Below are 20,356 nucleotides of genomic sequence, written 5' to 3' on the forward strand. Positions count from 1 at the left end.
AGAAACACTCTCTGTATAGAAAACGCAGCACAAAGCTGCCGTCAATTAATTCACTTCATACTTTCATACACCTTATTATGCATCTTTCTGCTTTAAATCTTTCCATTCCGTGTGCCAGTGCCAGCAGAAAGCCTCCCAGGCAGCAGAACTCAAAGTGGGGACACACACACCGGACAGACACCTGCAGCAGAGCCCAAGGCCTGTGCCTGGCTCTCCATCAGCACATGGGGTGGCCCAGCAGCAGATCTGCAGATTAAAGCAGTTACAATGGGAACCTGACATCCATCCCATAATGCACTCCAGGATCCAGATGGGCTGAGTGACTCTCAGCAGCTGTAATGCATTACAGATCTCGCAGCACATCGATGCTCTCAGCAGCACATGAAACAATTAATGCTGATATTCAGCATAGGTTTTTAGAAGGAATTTCCAGGCAGTGCTTTGAAGAAAAGGGATTTTGATTTTTACTTCAATCCAATGTCAGAAGCTCCCACATACACTCATAAGTGGGATCAGAACCCTGGCACTCAGCACTGGGACCCACTGCATTGGTTCTTACCAACTAGAGCAACCTGCTTAACAACAAATGGCACAGGTTGTTTATCAATATTACATTTAAGTAGTGCTAAATAGATATTTGTGAATTCATTTCCTTTCCATTAGAAATAGTGACACATATCTAAAAGCCTGCAACAAGGCAACAAGTAGCAAAGTTGATAGAGCCAGTGAGGCCCAGTCCTTAACAAGGCCATCCAGGGTGGCCCTTTGCTGAGCAGCCTGCTGAGGAGAGGCCACTCATAGCCATCTCAGCAGCCACCCACACTCATGTTGCTTTTGATCCTTCTCCCCGGACTCAGATAACAAAGGAAGGAAGCTGACGCAGGCTCAGAACGAGTGGTTTCATTACAAATTTATTTCTTTAAACATGGCCACCTCAAGAATTACAGTATTACTTCAGGGAACATGAAAGAATAACCAACAACTCAATTTTAGAGGGGAAACGAACAGGTAAGTCAGAAGTTGTTTTCCATACAGTAAGAGGCCAAGCCAATAAATTCCAGAATCTGAGGACAATTTCCAAATCCAAAGCTGGGCTCAGTGTACAGTGGAAGCCGACTGCAGCCTTCGCCGCCTTTCTGTACTGCTGGACTCGGCTGTAACTTAAATGTACGGGAGCAGAATGCAAAACCATCTCTTTTACCAATCAGAAGTTAACAGCAACAGGCACATATTAAAACGACTGCGGCAAAGCCTTGCCAACGGCTTTACGCTGAAGCTCTCTCCCAGAAATGGCTGTTGCGACAAACTGTAAACAGAATCGATAAACAGTCTTTTACAAGAGTAACAGGGAAATACAAGTGAACTAAAAGAAAGCACCAGTTTCTCAAATCAGCTTACAGTTGTGCTTACTGTACTGAAAACGATGTCAAACAAATTACAAAAATGGAATGTTGTTAAGTTTAAAATTAGTCCTTTAATTTTGTCCTAGAAAAACATTTTCTCCTTTTCCCATCCAAACCCCACCAACGGGCGATGTTTCAGCAGAGGGAGGAACAGGTAAACAATGCACTTGGTTGTGTTGTTTTTTTTTTTTTGTAATTTTTCTTTTTTTTTTTTTTCTTTTTTCCTTCAAATCACAAACAAATTTGGTCACTTAGCTTTGTGCATAGTTTAAGGCATCTGTAGCAATCTGTTACAGTTTCCTCCCCGATGTGGCTGTTGATGAAATTGTCACATTCTAAAAGAATAAATTAAAAAAAAAAAAGAAATAATAAAATGCTGCCTTTCAAACCCTGCCCAGACCCTCCCACCCCACTCCCCCCCACCCCCCACACAGACTCACGCGCCCACACATACACACACTGCAGCAAAGGGGCATTTGTACCCTTGTTCTGAAGGACACGCTTCCCATCCCGCTTTATTTCAGATTGGCAAATACCCTGAGCTGATGATGGTGTTGAGACATTCCACCTTTGTTTTTTTTTTTCTCTTGCATGTGCAGTTCAAGTGTACAATAGTGAAAACAACATGCAATGTTTTCACTGCAGAATCGCAATGCAGTTCAGATGCCCCCCCCCCCCCCCCCCGCGCCCCTTCCCGAATTCTGACGTGTTTTCCGCTTTTAAAAAACTGCATTCCCATACAGCACTGGAGTAAAGCTTGGCTGTGCTCTATGATGAATGCTCAGTTCCCAGTGCACAAACAAAATTATGGCAAATGGGAGGCTTTTCCGGCATCCAAAAAACAAGAGCTGCAGTCTCGGATTTGATCTTTTTTCTTTTAAAAAAGCAAAAAACCCGGGTTAGTGGTTCCTTCACAGCCATGCGCAAAGGTTAAGTCTAGAACCCATAGTTTCAGAGTACGTTTGTAAACATCAAGTCTTGCCAGAGGCAGCAGAGGATGGGCACTTCACATTTCCGTATTAAAACAGGGACTGAGTGGAAGGTGTGCTCCCAACACATTCATGCAAGTCTCGCTAAACTCCGAGGAAGTGGAACGATCCATCTCAAGTCTTACATCTGAAGACCGTGTTTCAAATTTCACTAAAGAAAAACAAAGGTGTGGCACAATGAAGCCTTCGTACTGTTCCTCCAAGGCTCGGTCACCGCTGTGCTTTGCATATTCAAGGTTCCCAACGAAAACCAACCGAGGCATCTGCATATTGCTCTATGTTCAGATCTCGCAGTTAAAAAAAAATCAGGTTCAAATGTCTGTGTCGAAGGAAAACTTGGAAATAATAAATAATGCTGGCATCATTTTACCAAGACCTCGGGCGAGCAAGTATCTCCTTTAATCCAGCTGTGCAGACACCGAGAGAAGAGGCAGTTTTGTCATGAGGGCTGAGGTCAGGACAATCGAGGTTCCTGAGGTAATATGTCTGAGTCCATCTCCTCAAAGGCAGGGTCAGCATCCTCCCCGCCGCCGGACTGTTCTCTCTGCACCCCCTTCCAGCTCGCCTTGTTCAGTCCCAGGTGGCCGAGCATCGTCTGCGACAGCCGCGTGTTGGAGAAGCGGGCCCACTCTGCAAACAGTGGCTCCACCAGGTAGGTCATGAAGCCTTCAAAACAGCAAACACACACAGCCACGTGAGGAAAACAGGGACAGAAACTACGTCGTTCAAGTAAGATGTAACAATAAGCTAAACCATGCCGAGTATTGCATTCAGTACAGGTTGGGGGATGACCTGCTGGAGAGGAGCTCTGTGGAGAAGCTCTGTTGTCTTGGCAGACAACAGGTCGGTGATGAGCCAGCATGATGAGCTCCTGTGGCCAAGAAGGCCAACGGAGGTGATCCTTCTCCTCTACTCTGCCCTGGTGAGGCCACATTTAGACTACTGTGTCCAGTTCTGGGCTCCTCACCTCAAAAAAGACAGGGATCTCCTAGGAGGAGTCCAGTGGAGGGCCACAAAAGTGAATAAAGGCCTGAAGCACCTCCTATAGGGAGAAAGGCTGAGTAACATGGGGTCTCTTCAGCCTGGGGAAAAGACCACTGAGAAGAGATCTGATCAATGTTCGTAAATATCTAAAGGGAGGAGGGAGGCAAATGGATGAGGCCAGGCTCTTGGTGGTGCACAGCAATAAGACAAGGAGTAATAGCCTAAAACTCAAACACAGCATGTAGAAGAACTTTATGGTAAGGGTGACAGAGCACAGAAACAGGCTGTCCAGAGAGGTTGGCAGGCCCCTCATCTAGTTCCAACCCCCTACAGCTCCCTCAGCCTGTCTCCATAGGACATCCTTGTGGCCCTCCACTGGACCAACTAATACTGGATTACAAGATCTTTTTTTTTTTCCAGAACAGTGAGCAAATAAAGGAAAGTATTAGAGAACAGGGAGAGAGAATCTAAATCTTAGTTATCTAATCAATAACTAAGTCGCATAAACTACACAATCTCTTTTAGAAATATAGTTTTTCTAACAAATTACCTCATAAATGATCTAAACATGGGTGGGAAGAATAAGAAAAGCTGATTCTTATCACAACATAAACCTGATTAAAAATACTGAAAAGCACAATCAGAAAAAAATTTTTTACCTGAAAAGGAAACAAAACAACAACATACATTTAATTAATTCTAAGCCAATCTGACCATAAACCATTCCATGATTTCTATTTTTGCTGCACCTATTTGCAGTACCTGTTCACACAAACAAATGTAAGACTACTGAAGTTGTGCTTGGTTCTGTCTGTGAATTACAAAAACATGATTTTTCCAACATTCTAAATTAGACTTGCAGCTGATTGAACAGATGAGATCTTCTCAATCTCTAATTTCAAACACAACTCATAGTACAGTTATGGTTAAATATATTATTCTTTGCAAGGTTTGAAAAGATTCCTATTCAATCTACATAAACTACTTAATAAGCAAGTCAGCCCTTCAGCTATTTTAAATCCAATTGGAGTTAGCAGTAATTTCATGTCTCTGGGTTCTCTATCAGTTCAGTATCTACTGCCCTTACTAAGGCTGTATTTAAACTGACTGCTAGCATTCCAGAAAGCTAAATCAGAGAGCTGGAATCCTCCTGTGAAGTGCACACAGACAGACCAGGCAAAGCTTGCAGCAAACATACAGATATGGTATTTTCTCCAATACACATTCTGAATGGAATCTACTGAAATACACAGAACTGCAGTTACCAATCTGGATGTTGGCAATGGTCTCCGTCTGTCGGTCACAAAGTGGACTCACACCCAAGTGATATTTTTTTTCAATATCTCCTAAAGAAGCAGAAGTATAATACAACAGGTTAAGTCAACACGTCCAATAACAGGTTTTTTGGGTTTTTTTTTAAATCACACAAGCAGTAACGAATGAAAAGCAACAGATCAATGGATTCCTGAACATACTTCCTTGCAAAAACCCCTGGGCTGCAGTTGAAATGACAAATTAAGACCCCCTCATCCCACTTTGCTACACAGAAGACAACAGTTTGGCCTTCACGAATTTATTTCTCACTAAGGGCAATTTGCTGTTACATTTCCACGTATCTTCCTCTGACAGTAAGTTCCACATCTCAGCGCTCAAGAACTCAGCTCTCCATTTTTCATAGCTGTGCACATTAGCATTTCTCAAGTCAAGATAAACCACCCTTGAAAAAGGAGAAGCACGGGTTCTTTATTATTAAAAGAACTCAGTAACAGTGGACAAAACTCATGTCTTCCATCTGTCAATTAAAAGCCTCATCAAATGTTGTCCATCTAGGTACAGCTACTGCTTTATCAGAATCTCTTTCCTAGCTTCTTCCTGCTCACCAACAGGCCCTCATTGCCAGGGAAATTTTTAATATACAAGATCTGGCAAGAATATATTTCCTAACTTACTGAAAGCAGCAGGAACACGTAAACTGAACATGATTATTCATCTGATGCACCTTTCAGGATGGAGGATCTATTGAACCTGCCATTCTGCATTCAGAACTCTTCAGTGGTTTTCACCAGGTGTCAGCAGCACCAGCCTTTTCCAAGAAACACAACCAGTACAGGAAAAAAATCCCACACTGTACTGTAGATCAGTGTTAGTCATAAATGTAAGTCACTATTTATTTGCATGCAGCTGTGACTCATGATTGCTTTCTCCACACCATAAATACATCACCTGCTACCCATACTCTCACTTGCCTTGATGGAAGAACTCCTCTGTTACTTTTTCACTCCACTGCTTACTCAGCTCCCAAGTCCGACACGGATTACAAATATCAGCACACTTCAAAGCCATCTAGGAAGTTAATACACAGCATTAGGCCACCCAACTGCCCCTTTCCTTCCAACAATATCTTCAGTTCCCTATTTCTGGCAGCAGACATTTTGCAAACAACAAACCGACCTGACATTTGTGCTTCCCTCTGGTTGCATTCTATAATCACACTTAAACACATGGGAAACAATTAGATCTTGTGATCATCTCTGAGCAATACCAAAATAAAGGCAAGTCAAAGCATTTCAAGGGCATTACATTTAGTATATGTACTAATTAAGGAGGCAGCAACAAACTCAGAAGTGTCAGTGTAAGCAAACAGTGTTTTGTGTTTCTACCTCTTAAGTTTACATCTTCTGTAATGGTTTGCAAAGGACAGAACTTCTCATCTGTTTGTCTGATTTCTTTTGCAGTCCACAGAACAGATCTAATGATACATACACCTATGAAGCTGAAGGTATGAAGCTGATTCAATTAGTTGTACTTTTTTTTTCTTCTTTGCTGAAACGTGTTCTAACAAAGCATTTCACAGTTCTGAGACTGTGCTGGAGTCATCAGAATGCAAAATCTAGTTCTTAGAAGTGCATCTCTCCTTATCTTAACAGCTCTAAGATTCCAGATTACCAGCATGTGATATCTCTGGGGCTACATGCTAGGAGGAAGGGAGGAGACGTAAGTGGAGGGAACAACCTTTTTGTAGTGAAACAAAACAACTGAAGGCATTTATTTCATTTTTAACATAGCCTACAAGTAGTAGTATTTAGCACGTTAATTATTTTTGAAATTAAAATCATGTTTTTAAAAAACATAACAAAAAAAAAAATCACCTGTAAAATGAAGTGACGGTGGTTCGCATCCTCTAAACATAGGTCTCCTCTATCCAGGTGGGATCGGAACATGGACAGATACTCATTTTGCTGACTGATGTCTGTGGCAAGAATGAGATCACCTATCTGGCTTTCCATCAGCTGCCTGAAATTAGTGGCACCAGGTATTCAGAGAGGGTAACAAAGAACAATAGCTATCACTAGATTCACACTGGTTGTGTGTGGGATCGTTTTAGTCATATTCATTATTATGCAGATGCAAGTCACAAGCTTACTGATCAGCATTTTCACAGCAGTTTCTTCTTTTGTTTTTCCTGCCACTTCCAAACAAATATTGGGACATTTCATTGGCAGCTTTCAGAACAACAGATTTGGATTTTTGTTTGTTTTTCCCCCAAATACACACAAATTAATTGTTCAAAGTGTACTGATTGTTAACACAGGTAAGAAGGTTCTGTGCTAAACTACAATTGCAGTGACAGAACGAGAAAAGCTTTAACATAACCAGGTGCTTGACTATACCTCTTCAGTGTGCCCACACTGAATGTTGTGTTCCAAGTTCTACATTGCACTGCTCTACCCTAGTAGCAAGGAATTATTAAAAAGGTCCAGATACCAAATTTAGGTAATGAACTGCCATGCAATAACTTTGTTTGTTTTCTAATGCTCTCTTTATTCAGATACAGCTTACTTGCATCTTAAACTAAGACAAATTACTTCGTATCAACATACCTGTTTTCTAATGACATATGTGCAAATAAACCAGACTCTCTCAGCAACCCCACTGCTGATCTCCAGTGATGGTTCTCCAATACTGAGGTATTCTGCAAATGACAGCAGATATCACAGGTATCAGAGACTTTTTTGTAATTGAATGCCTTACACTAACAGCTGCACCACACAGAGGGCTTGTTTCTTTGTTTGCTTATAGAGAGAACCAAGTCTCTCACATCCTAAATACTTCATCAGCTCACAGTTTTATCCCAGGGGCATGGAAACACTCTTTCAATTCACACCTACAAGAAGCTAAAGACACCACAATTTATATTCCTTTTCTGTTCTCCTCCAAAATTCTCCAAACCCGATTTCAAAGCAACCAATTTTCTTCTTACCTTATACAAAGTTGCTAAGTAATGGTTTGTTTTAATTAGGAAAGGTTGGTTAACGCCTGGGTGATCCAAATCATGTGTGGCAGCTGCAATTAAACTGAGCAGAACATCCCATGGAGTTAAGGATTCGGACAGCTGTAAGGTAACAACAAACAGAATCCTGTCAGCAATACAAGCGTGGCCATACCTGCACCAGCGTCACATTTATGGTTTTCTTTTTTAGTAGTTAAAAGCCAACAGGAATTCAATGAAAAGTTAAATAATGTGAAACCAATATTCTACTCAGTCTCCGTTTTTTGTTTTTGTTTAAGTCCTAAACACAGGAGGAAAGCCTAATTGGCACTAAAACAGAGGACAGTATTGCATGTACAAAAGTGAAAAGTTGCAACTCCCTGCAAGGACAGGAAGTTATATGCCCTTTTGCATTTACCATCTACTACACCCCATCTTTATCATGGTGGTGCAGCAGAACCAGTAACTGTATATGTTACTAATGATACCAATCCTATACTTCTATCTGAAGCATTACAAAGCATTCATCAACAGTATTACACTAAAAAATGCTCAGAGCTACCAAACCGTGTGCCTTAAAGGCACACTGGGTATCAGCCCTGCTTGTTGTTGTGATAAAAAGGTGAGTTTGGGGAAAGGAGGCTGTTTGCTTTGTTTTTGGGGGGGCTTTTTTTTTTTTTTTTTTTTTTTTACAGTAAAAACTGTATGTGCACACAATACACTGTGTTCAGTTTTGGGCACCTTAATATCTCAATACAGAAAGGACATTGAGGTGCTGGAGCAGGTCCAAAGAAGGGCAACAAGGCTGGTGAAGGGCTTGGAGAATATGGCCTATGAGGAGAGACTGAAGGAACTGGGGCTGTTCAGTGTGGGGAAAAAGAGGCTGAGGGGAGACCTTACTGCTCTCTTCCAATATCTGAAAGATGCTTACAGTGAGAGCGGGGTTGGTTTCTTCTCACTGGTGACAGGACGAGGGGAAACTACATCAAGTTGCACCAGGGTAAACTTAGGTTGGATATCAGGAAAAACTTCTTTACAGAAAGGATTGTTAAGCACTGCAATAGGCTCCCCAGGGAGGTGGCTGAGTCACCATCCCTGGATGCATTTGAAAACTGCTTGGATGTGGTGCTCAGGGACATGATTTAGCAGAGGGCTGTTAGAGTTAGCTAATATGTTAGAGTTAGCTAGTATGGTTAGGTTGTGGTTGGACTTGATGACCGTTAGGGTCCCTTCCAACCTGGGCAATTCTATGATTCTATGATTAAACACATGTATTTCCATATGTATAATTGAGAATGCTTCCTTACCTTAGGCTCTTTTAAGTAACAGTGCATGGCCTGAGTCACATCAGCAGCATGAACTGCATTATGATAAGGGTTTTGACTGTGATAATCTTCTTGAACCATAACTGCAGGAAAATAACAAATATCTAAATTTAAATAAAACAGCAATTTTTTCATGCATCATTTTACATCTCCTTGTTAGGCACAGAAATATGCAACATCACAAGTTACACACGCACGAAAGCGTCAAAGTCAGTGAATTGTCAGTTGAACCAAAACCAAGCATAAAAGATTTTTATGTGAGGAAACTTTTCCGCAAGAAATGAGCTACATGTAAAGCCATGTCAGAGAAAGAATTATACAACTTGAAATCAATATATTATCTGAGATGCTTTGACTTCCAAGGAAGTCTCCCTTTGAAAACCTAGCCTGCTTGAATGTTGAGGCAACCAAGCATAAGAATGAAGATGATACTATGAACCAAAGCACTGGGATGACTAAACATCATGCCTTGAAAACAGACAAATCAGAGGAAGTAGGCAGTGTTTTACTGCCATAGGTAGTGCTTTTCTTTCCTCTTCCTACAGTGGTCATGAGAAGCCACCTCTATGCAGTACGGGCGTTTTCTACTACTTGTGTACTTAGGGAATTTTAAGCCTATATACAATTTAGAAAGGAATCTCATTAGGAGTGGCAAGTCAGGTCATCATCTAAGATTAATATTTCCTCCTTATCTTCTTCCTTGTTTTTCTCCTCCATCTTCCTGACTGTCTTTGAACATATGTACAACATTTTAAAGAATATCCACATAAGCTTGAATACAAAGCGTAAGAGAACTGTAACATTTAAAAGGATAGAGAGAAGACCTGAAGAGCAGCAATCAAACTATACTTTAAATTGCAAAGTCTTGCCTGATGACACATTAGTTCATCCAAGCCAACCTCAGAAGAACACTTTCCTGGCTGACTACGCTCTGTCATTCCCATCCAAACATCTTTTCCTACTCAGTTTACAATGCCAGCACTCTCCATGTGATTGTGACTGTAATGTTAGAGCAGCGCATAGTATTTGTGAAGATTCGTGGCTTATGAAAAGCCAAAAAACTGTAACCACTTGTAATTTTGCTGGCATTTGGCACACTGCTGAAACCTCATCTGGACAATAATAAAGAAAATAAGCATCTCTGGGCTCTGTTAACCTGAGGTAGAGCTCACTTTCACATATTCCTTATGTCTACCAAATGAGTGAAGATGCCCATCATTTAATCCTCTGTTTTTAAGGTTTCATAAGCTGGTCTAGATACTCAAAGTCTGGAATACTTCTAACTTATTTTAATAAAGTAGAACAAGGACAGTATTTGCCTTGTATTTTCTCTCTCTTTGAATGTGGAATAAGAAATTGAAAGCATACAAGAGGAGCTGGTCAATCTCCAGATAACCTTTTGAAATCATAGAAAGACTGTGTGTGCATATAAGCAAATATATATATGTGTGTGTGTGTGTGTGTGTGTGTGTGTTTATGTATGCATACATATATGTACATATACACACATACACAAAATAAAATATTAAGGTTCCACTAACGACTAAAACCAGATTTCTCTTCTTAAAAAAAAGATTGTAGTAAGTTCTCAAACAAGATGGATTTTGTGGGGCACTGGGGAGTACATGAAGTATCAGCCATCTGAAATTTTCTCTTCAGATTACTATGACCTAGGGTATAAAGGGCAACAAAAGAAAAGAATGATTTAATGCCAAGAAGCATTACTTGCAGAAAAGCTCCTTGATTCAACAGATGGTCTGGGGCAGAGCTAAGAAATGTTTTGTTACTGCTGTTAAGTAGAAGCCAATAACAAAAAGAAAATGATGATTGATTTCAGTGTTAGAATAAAATGTTGCCTTCTCCCACAGTCTCACACCATTTCAGTGGCTTACAGTTTTGAATTCTGATCAACTAATCCAGTTATTCCTATCTGGAGTTTCACTTCAAATTAAATACTTCTTTGATAAATCTCCACAAGCCAGAGGATAAGCAAGCTGACAACCAAACACACTCAGTTACAACTCCAACAGCTCAAAATCAGATTTCTCTTATCTGCTTTCTGCACACATCTATCCTAATACCAGTCCTCAAGGTCAGCTTCTGTGTCTTTTTAATGCTGGAAGGAGTTGAGCTCCTTTTTAAAGATTAAACTCATGACAGAACAATTAAAAATCCTCAAGTAGAAAGAAACGATGAAAACAAAAATATTCCATTATTTGAAAGTGGAGAAAAGCCTACTGAACATGGTTGTCTTCCCTGTTAAATGATAAGCTTCAGAACCACAACACTGCTTTCTCTGAAACTGAGAAACTCTGCTAAGAGGGATCAGAAACCTCTTCCTCCTGCTCCGTTAGAAATCAGCATCCCATTCCACAGAAGTAAATAAAAGGTGCAATCACAGAAGAAATGAATGAATGATGGAAGCCTCACACCGGGGTCTGTCTGTGGCACAGGGATGCAGCTCCTTCAGCTGACAAGTGGAAGTCTGAATGCTCAAATGCTCCATGTTGTATTTATAGTTCTTCCCATTGAAGCTTTCCAGTGCCACAGGCACACACAGCCCAGCAACAAGCTCATGCCCTGTTTATGGAGACAGTACACCTACAGCACAGTGAGTACTTGTATGAGAGCTTCAGCAAGACACGGCATCAAATTGGCCAACGTGGTCTGATCAGTATAGTTATGAAATTATATGGAAAATTTCAAAAACAAAAGCTAAAAGAGATGAAAATTGCACCAAATAAAGGAGCAGTCTATCTTTCTCAATAGAATTGTCACACGAATGAATTCACATTCATTCCTGAAATTCAGATTTAATAAAAACAATATAGCATCTGCCATAAACATACTTGCTTGGTTTTAACATGGAAACATCTATACTCACAGAAACTTGAGAGATTTTCTCTCAACTGATACAGTTAAAATTACTGTACGATCTGGACAGGGTTGGCACTCTTCAAACCTTATTGCTGAACTACAACCAGCACTTCAGTTAAGGCATGAAAATTCGGATAAACAGCAATATTCATCATAATAAAAAGCTGTATTTACCCAAAAATCTACGGAGTTTCATCGTATCTAACTGGAAGTGTTCAATTAGTCCATGAAGATTAAACAGATGAAAGGTTAAGCTGACTAGACTGTTTCCTAAAAATAAGATGAAAATACTAATTCATTGGAAGTCATGAAATCAGTGACTTTCACAAGAAACGTATTTCAAACAAACTGGACACAAAAATTACATAAGCAAATTTTTCTACACCATGATAAATACTTAAATCTTCTTGCATGACAAGATTCCATTAGCTGACTCCTCTAGTGACTGCCAATATTGTTCACTGCCAAATGACAGGAGGAAAATGTTACCAACATTAAAAAAGCAAGAAGTTTAAACGTTCAAATCCATTACAACAGTATTCAAACTTAGTGGTATGTTGCATCATTATTTTTATAGATGGACACACAGCTCAGAGAGGAATACAGAAACCACCAGAAAAACAAAAAGCTCAATCATCTCGATCATGCACATTGCACGTATGCTGTCATGCATTTTCATCTTTTTTTGTGTGCAGGAAATTATTCCTTATTTCAGCCAGAAATCTAATAAAAAGTTCTACATTTCTCTAGGAAACGTACATTAAAAGCTTGTAATACATTTCACCTGCTCACAGTGATAATATTGCAACCACATACAGTCATAAAACAGACAAAGCTGTAAAAGCCAGGGAAATAACTGCATGTTTACTGTTTACCTGAAATAGCTTGCAAATTATTTACTCTGCAAACAGTACGTAGGGAAGGATTACTCAGGGTTGGTACATTTACTCTGACAATCTCATTTAGCAGGAATCAGATAATCTAGCCCAGGCAGAAACTGAGATACAAAAGGACAAACAATTCTGCTAAATCTAACTTATCATTTGCTTGAAGTATTTAAGGGTGCCTGCCACTTCCTCTCTGTAAGATACACATTTATTTAAACAGCATTTACCGAGCAACTCTTTTTTATTTTTTTTTTATTTTTTTTTTTACAAGTTTGCCCAGGGCAGCTCACTGGGTGAAGCTGCATGTACAGCAATGTTGTGTGTTCTACCCTTAAGAACGTCACTACTCCCAACATGCTCTTAAAACAACAAAATTAGGATGCAAAGAGGATGGATCAAGAAAGGCTTCCACAATAGAAGCTGCACAGTATACTGGAAATATATCTGAACAAAATGCATACTTTCGACAAAAAAGGCTCGGTATCAAAAGGAGGACTTCAGATTACTTCCCTTCTGCTACACTAATCTTTAATAAGCTAAGTTTACAAACAAATTACCTTGCACAAACTGCATTTTGAGTTAGAGTTTATGATTATCCATACAAGCACTATCTTTGTAAGAATCCCCACTGTTTCCACTTCTATATTCACATTTCGATTTATATCAAAATGTGAGGACACTACTTTTACTCTAGGTAAGTCAAGCATGCTTTTAACAAAATAGCAACGTGGTGCTATATTTTGCTTTCTGAACTTAGTTTCTATGCCTTCCTGCCAATCTGCAAACAAACTAACTGCATCTCTGCTAACAACTCCTTCTGACTGACAGAAAAAAGACACCAGCTGCTCCCTGCTCACAGTCCAGGCTCCAGGAGCCTTCCACTGGCACAAGCGCCAGTTTCCTTGGACTTACCCATCTCTTTCCTCTTTCCATTGCTCCACATTAAAATACAAACGTTCTCTCTGTCCACTACAGCAGTCCACCTCCTTTCCAGCACATTTACAGATCTCTTTCCCAACTGACTATCCGTAGCTTCACAACACTTCATTTGATTTAGTTTTTAACCAACTCTTTCCTACTGCCACTTGTAATGGGTATGGCAAAACCATAATCTGTTCTCCTTTTGTATGTTGTGTAAACCATATATACAGCAGTTTATGTTTGCTCACCTCCTAATTCTCTAGGTATTCTACCAGATGTCGTAACTACAATGTGTTCATACTATTTTGCCTTTTTATTGTGCTGTAAAGTAATACTAACACAACTGTTCTATCCAAAATTCAATTTATCCAGAAAAGTAGTCATTAACTGCAACCGACCTTTTGCACAAAGATCTTTAAATTAACACCATTCCATAATTAAAAAATAGATTAAGTGAGCAAGATTGTCAATTTATATTAAATACTACTTACAGTAAAAACAAAAGAGAAAGAATACCACCTATAAAGTACAAGGGCATCTTCTATAAATCAGTGATTATTATCAGTACTGACATTAATGGCATTTTAACAGAGCGGCATGGCAAATCAGAATTCATATTGAAGACTGTTAAAGCAGAGAGTACTACGTGATGAAATCTTTGCTTTTTAGTGAACCAGCTACCATATACCACAATGTAGGAGCAACAGCTAAGTTATACTAGGAGATAAAAACACAAGAGAAAAGCAAACTCACCATTTGTCAGTCTATCAAAAAGAAAGATATCAAAATTCCAGTTTCCAACCTTCTCCAACATACACTGAAAGAAAACACAATAGTTTTAATTCTTTTTCCCCTCAGTGTGTGGCTATCTTCCTATAGGCCAGAGGAGTATTTAAGCTTTTAAGGACTTGCATCGGTCTCTGAATTTCTACACACAAAAACAGTACTGTAAATATTCAATTTGTCTGAAAATTGGGAAACTTTGAAATATACGCTACAAATTAAAAGACTGAAATTTGAGAAGCATCTCAACAGTAAAATTTGAGACTTCCCCTTCATCCTCTAATCATTTTCATAAAAGTAGTATGACAATTTAAGACAATTAGGTTAGAAGCAGAAGCAGCATGACAAAATAACTGTTCAAACTTAGAAAATAAAATTGAGACACCTTAAGAGGCCCACGCTTGACATTTCATGCAATCATCTTAACAAATGTATTGATCACAAAACTCTGTCAGATGACTTCCAACCTTCTGTCACAAGATCTCTTCCAGATCTTCCACTTCAAGTTTTGCGACAAAGTAATAATCTGCAAGTAGTCCTTTAATTTCTCACTTTCCCTTTTTGTTTAAATGGCGAAAATACTACCTAGATGTCTTCGTAAGAAAGTAAGAAAAGCTTATAATTTCTCCATTAGAAACCATCTTGTCATTTTACAATGGACTATCACTTCACAGCTGCTATACATGCTTTCATGAACACAGATGGACACTAACCTGGCACTTTCAAGGCCTCAGTTTAGGTCACCACCTTTTCTACTCCTACCTCCATGAGAATTACCTGGCCAGCATGTCTTACAGTGGATACTTGCTTTCTCAGACTCTCATTAAATCTGTAGTTGTGATCCTGGTACTACATGCTAGGTTTTCTCTACCAACCACTAAAACTAAGTTACCAGAAGAAATACACAACATTAACAAGATCTTTCTGCTGTCGAATTACATGTGTATTCTTCAAATCTGTTCTTAAGATTCTTCCTACACTGTAGCCTGACCCCATTCAGTATCAGCGCACTGTATTACGAGGATATTCCTTTTGTGCATAAAAGTTATTAACAAAAAGCATTATATACTATCAGTAGCAAGACACAGCCTTTGGGCTCTTTACAACCTATAAACTTTTCCTACTCCTTCCCTGTCAGCACTACATCTCTCCTGTTTCCAAATTCACTAGCCCTTCGTCCAGCTATGGACAAAGGATTTACTATCACCTGTCTTAACAGTTTGCTCTAGTGTATGTTACAGCTATCACACTTTTCTAGAAGAATTGCATATAGAAATATCATTTTGGCATAATCTTCTGACAAATTAATGCATTCTGTTGAGCTTTCAGTAGTAGCTAGTCACTCCTCCAGATGTTCACTAATTAAATTAGATTAAAAGGAAAAGGAGAGGGAGGGCAAGAGGTAGTCCAAATTGCTCTACCCCATTTGCTAAATACAGTTACCATTTCTTTTCTTCACTTTTTCTTTAACTATCACAGCGCAGCCTTTATTTGCCATTAAAAAAGCTGCAAGCCACAAAAGTATATAAGCTATAAAAATTATCCCACTAAGCTTGGAAGAGGTTTGTCAGAAGCCACATTTTATAAAGCTATACTCAGATAAATGCACACATACATATGAAAATACATGCTTAAAACTCATATTTACTTGCACTGCCTCTTAACAAAAGATATTTATATGTGAGTAAACATAAAGAAGCATACTTGATAAAACGGAGATAAAAAATAAATTAAGCAACCAACCTTTGCTTGTCCATTATAATCATCATCTAAAATGTTTGAAGAATTTGGAACAGTGATACCACGGAAAAAACGGGAAGATCTCAGGTAGCGCTGGAAACTAAGCAACCTTCTCACATTTCTCGCAGACACAGACACCTCAATTTCAGAATTTGCTATAAGAAAAGACAAGAGAATAAATACTGTCTCTGAAAAACCTTTAGTAAAAGGAGACTGCTTGAGGAAGGTTGGTACGACTGCACTGCTGCTTTTGTTGGCATAGCAAATGTTTCAGCCACAATTAAAGATCACCATGAAGAGTGAGTGCAGAAACATGGCTTGGAAAAGGAAGTTTTCTATTTAAACACCCTGTGAAGGAAAACAAATATTTAAATCATTGTGAAGATGCATCTTCCTAAGGAACACTGCTACAGCTAGGACAGAAATGTTAAGGAAATTGGGTAAAGACACAAACAGTATTGCAAGTAATTCCTTTTGGGAAACCTTTGCTACATATACATATATCTAGTTCCCGTCAGTAGCAAATCACACACAAATAAGATACACACACCAGCAAGGGAATATCAGTGTACTGATAAAGTATTTAAAAAGAGCATTATAAATAACTGTACACACGTGTTAAAGCTCCAGAGGTTTTCTTAGATATTCTGATAGAGTTTTAAAAAACAGTTGAATAATGCAGGTAATTTTACTCAGTCTCTCTTCTGCCAGTAAAACTATCACATTTATTTTTACTGCATGCTTTCTCAGCAATATCGCTATAGAATACGTATGTTTGTAGCTTGTTTTCAAAGCACAATCCACATGATTTGTTTAATTCTTATTATGCTAACTACTTTAGCTATCCAGAGGACATATGCTAGCTTGTACTCAATTTCACTCTCAGACTCATAGAATCACGGAGTTGGAAGGACCTCAAGGATGACGAAGCTCCAACCCCCCTGCCACACACAGGGCCACCAACCTCCACATTCAATACCAGACCAGGCTGCCCTGGGCCCCATCCAACCTGGCTTTGAACACCTCCAGGGACGGGGCATCCACAACCTCTCTGGGCAGCCTGTTCCAGCACCTCACCACTCTCTCTGTAAAGAATTTCCCCTTGACATCCAACCTAAATCTCCCCTCCCTCAACTTAAAACCATTTCCCCTTGTCCTGCTGTTATCTACCCTTTCAAAGAGTTGATTTCCCTCCTGTTTGTAGGCTCCCTTTAGATACTGAAAGGCTGCAATGAGATCATCCCGCAGCCTTCTTTTCTCCAGGCTGAACAAGCCTAGCTCCCTCAGTCTGTCCTCATAGGGGAGATGCTCCCAACACAGATCCCTGGGGGACACTGCTCATTACTGGCCTCCACCTGGTCTTAGAGCCATTGATGACAACCCTCTGTCTGTGGCCTTTCAACCAGTTTCTTATCCACTGAGTGGCCCACTCATCAAATTCATGTTCCTCCAATTTGGAGACAAGGATGTGGTGGTGGACCATGTCAAAGGCCTTGCTTAAGTCCAGGTAAATGACCAGTTGCTTTTCCCTTGTCCACTCCACCATAGAAGGCCACCAGATTGGTCAAGCATGACCTTCCCCTGGTGAAGCCATGCTGGCTGTCTCGGATCACACGCTCATTCCTCATGTGATCAAGCATGTTCCATCTGTTCCATGATCTTCCCAGGCACAGAGGTGAGACTCACCAGCCTGTAGTTCCCCAGGTCCTCTTTGCTCTTTCTTGTAAATGGCAGTGACGTGATCCTTCCTCCAGTCATCCAGGACTCACCTGACAGCCACAACTTTTCAAATATGATGAAGAGCAGCTCGGCAACCACCTCAGCCAGCTCCTTCAGAACCCTGGGATGCACGCTATCCAGCCCCACAGACTTGTACACATTCAGTCTCATGAGGCGGTCTTGGACCTGCTCTGTCCTCACAGCACAGGGGGATTCACCACCCAGTTTCCACCTAGAGGAATAGGGATGCAGGCCTCAGGGATGTGAGAAGTACTGGAATCCTGGCTACCAGTGAAGACCGAGGCAAAGAACTCATTTAGTACCTCAGCCTTCTCTTCAACCATTGAAGCAAGTTCTTTTACATTTACCAAAGGAGATACACTCGCTTTGGCCTGTGCTGTAGAAAGTATGGCCAATGTACCTGTAGAAAGTCTTCCTATTGTTTTTCACATTCCTCGCCAAGTTCACTTCCGCCTGCGCCTTGGCTTTCCTGATCCAAAGGGTCCATCTGTTTGTTTCAGAAACCTGAAGACTAAAGTACACACAGCTAGTTTCTTTCCAACACTCCCGATATCTTCAGCCTGAAGCATTAAAGGCCAACTTCACTTTCCTTTACTTTCTTTTCAGCATTACAGTTCAACATTACAACAGTTTCACACAACCAACAGAGTCAATGATGTTGACACTCTTTCACTTTGCCCAAAAAGATTAAAAAGAAAGAAAAAACATATTAAGACAAAGTAAAAGCAAAAACTCTTTTCCAAAAGTACAGACTCTGAAAACCAAGATGAGCCAAACATGCATAGCACAGGCGCCTTGCCATTCCACAAAGGAGACACACTAGACATCAGTGAAATAAATAGCTGCAATATTTGTTCTAAAAGCCAGACTAAAATATGCTACAGGCAAAGGCACAGACTTATTAACAACCTAAATTAAAAGTCTCAGTGACGTCTAGTGAGAATAGTTTGATTCTATGCAAAATAAAGCTTTACTCATAATAATGGTTCTCTGCAGTAGCTATAATGTCTTTTCTGCCCTACCTTTACTCATTAATATATTTATTTCTAGTCTACCATAACAAAACATGGGAACAATTAGACTAACAGCACACTAACAGTATCTAAAGTACAGTAGCATTTTGCATCAGCAATCCTCATTAACAGCAATTGAAAGAACAAAATTGGTACAGTCTTTCAGACCTCCCTGAAAAGCATCAGGATACCAAAATTCCCATCACTTTCAAGGAGCTAAAGCAGACAACTTCACATGAAATATTTTCCTCTAAGTCATCACAATTAAGGTCAAGGACATTTCCTCCAAAGAGGCTGATACATGTATATCTTGATTATGTAAGCAGGTGTACTACATACAAGAAAAGTTTCTTATAAAACAACATTCTTACATACAGCAAACAGATAAATGTATACTGTATTATCAGTATTTATAAGACACCTTGTTAATGTCAGGGTACAGTCTGAGACACTGTCAGTCCTGCAGAATACAGAAGCTCCTGCTTACAGAGATTAAGCTTTGACGATCATCTCTTTCAATCTTGATTGACTCAAAACCCAAATTTCAGACCTGGGGTCATCAGGCTTGAAATAAAATAATAGGAAATAATTATCCTTAGGTCATAAACATATCTAAAATGTCCACAAATCCATATGTACAAAGTCAAGGAACTTAACTAAATCTGAGTAAAACAAAGCATCGCCAATAATGGAAATCAGTGCTCTTCAGAGGAAGTAGTTTTCTGGATCATAAGTAGTCCTTTACAGTTCTGGAGTTAACAAAAAGCTACTTTTGATGTCATGCTACAAATAACTATCATAGATGCCACTTATTAGTCTTTGGTAGAACAGCACACAGCAGGTAGCAGAAATAAAACAAAGCATGATCATTCAACTGTGCCTGCCTAGATTCCACCTGCTTTCAAGTCGTTTGAGGAGTTTTGCACACATTTGTTTTAATGTTTTTCCTCGTAACGTGGGTCCAGAGGCAAATTTTTCAAAGGAAATGCAGTTTCCTGTGAAGCTGAACATTCATGATTTTTTAGAATATGCTATTGAGATTAAACTTAAAAATAATCTGAATTGTCACATTTGCATAGCTCATACACAACCACCCTTACACATTAATCCTACTTTTTTCTTCCTTTCCCTAAATAAGAGGGAGAAGATTTCAGCTTCCAACCATCTTATGGTTCTGTAAAGCACAGCTTCAGCTGATATAATTCAAGCAAGCTACAACAAATCCAACTTCATTTGAGCTTTCTGAGCAGAAATAGCCAAGATTGGAAGGGGCTTCTGGGTCCATCTGGCCCAACCCCTGCTCAAACAAGGACACCAGAGCATCCTGCTGAGGACCACAGCCACATAGCTTCAGATTATCTCCAAGGAGGAGACTCCACAGCCTCTTGGTAACCTGTGCCAGTGCTCCATCACCCACCTCAGTA

General features: G+C 39.8%; 1 protein-coding gene across 5 annotated transcripts in view; it reads right to left on the minus strand.

Moving 5' to 3' along the window:
• Window positions 1-2,089: 2,089 nt before the first annotated feature.
• PDE7A (phosphodiesterase 7A) overlaps window positions 2,090-20,356 on the minus strand; it is a 70,628-nt gene continuing 52,361 nt past the window's right edge. For 4 of the 5 annotated variants that reach the window (XM_052704781.1, XM_052704778.1, XM_052704777.1 and 1 more), the window contains 10 exons: window positions 16,183-16,334; window positions 14,410-14,473; window positions 12,023-12,118; window positions 8,954-9,054; window positions 7,638-7,769; window positions 7,258-7,349; window positions 6,526-6,670; window positions 5,623-5,719; window positions 4,642-4,722; window positions 2,090-3,058 (listed from right to left, as the gene is read on the minus strand). In XM_052704781.1, coding sequence (XP_052560741.1) covers window positions 2,847-3,058; window positions 4,642-4,722; window positions 5,623-5,719; window positions 6,526-6,670; window positions 7,258-7,349; window positions 7,638-7,769; window positions 8,954-9,054; window positions 12,023-12,118; window positions 14,410-14,473; window positions 16,183-16,334 — 1,172 coding nt within the window. In that variant the 3' untranslated portion in view covers window positions 2,090-2,846. The remainder of the gene's footprint in view (window positions 3,059-4,641; window positions 4,723-5,622; window positions 5,720-6,525; window positions 6,671-7,257; window positions 7,350-7,637; window positions 7,770-8,953; window positions 9,055-12,022; window positions 12,119-14,409; window positions 14,474-16,182; window positions 16,335-20,356) is intronic. The other variant, XM_052704780.1, reaches the window with a different exon arrangement.

This window comes from Tympanuchus pallidicinctus, unplaced genomic scaffold (genome assembly GCF_026119805.1).
Source record: "Tympanuchus pallidicinctus isolate F22 unplaced genomic scaffold, pur_lepc_1.0 scaffold5, whole genome shotgun sequence".
In the NCBI taxonomy this organism is placed as follows: Eukaryota; Metazoa; Chordata; class Aves; order Galliformes; family Phasianidae; genus Tympanuchus; species Tympanuchus pallidicinctus.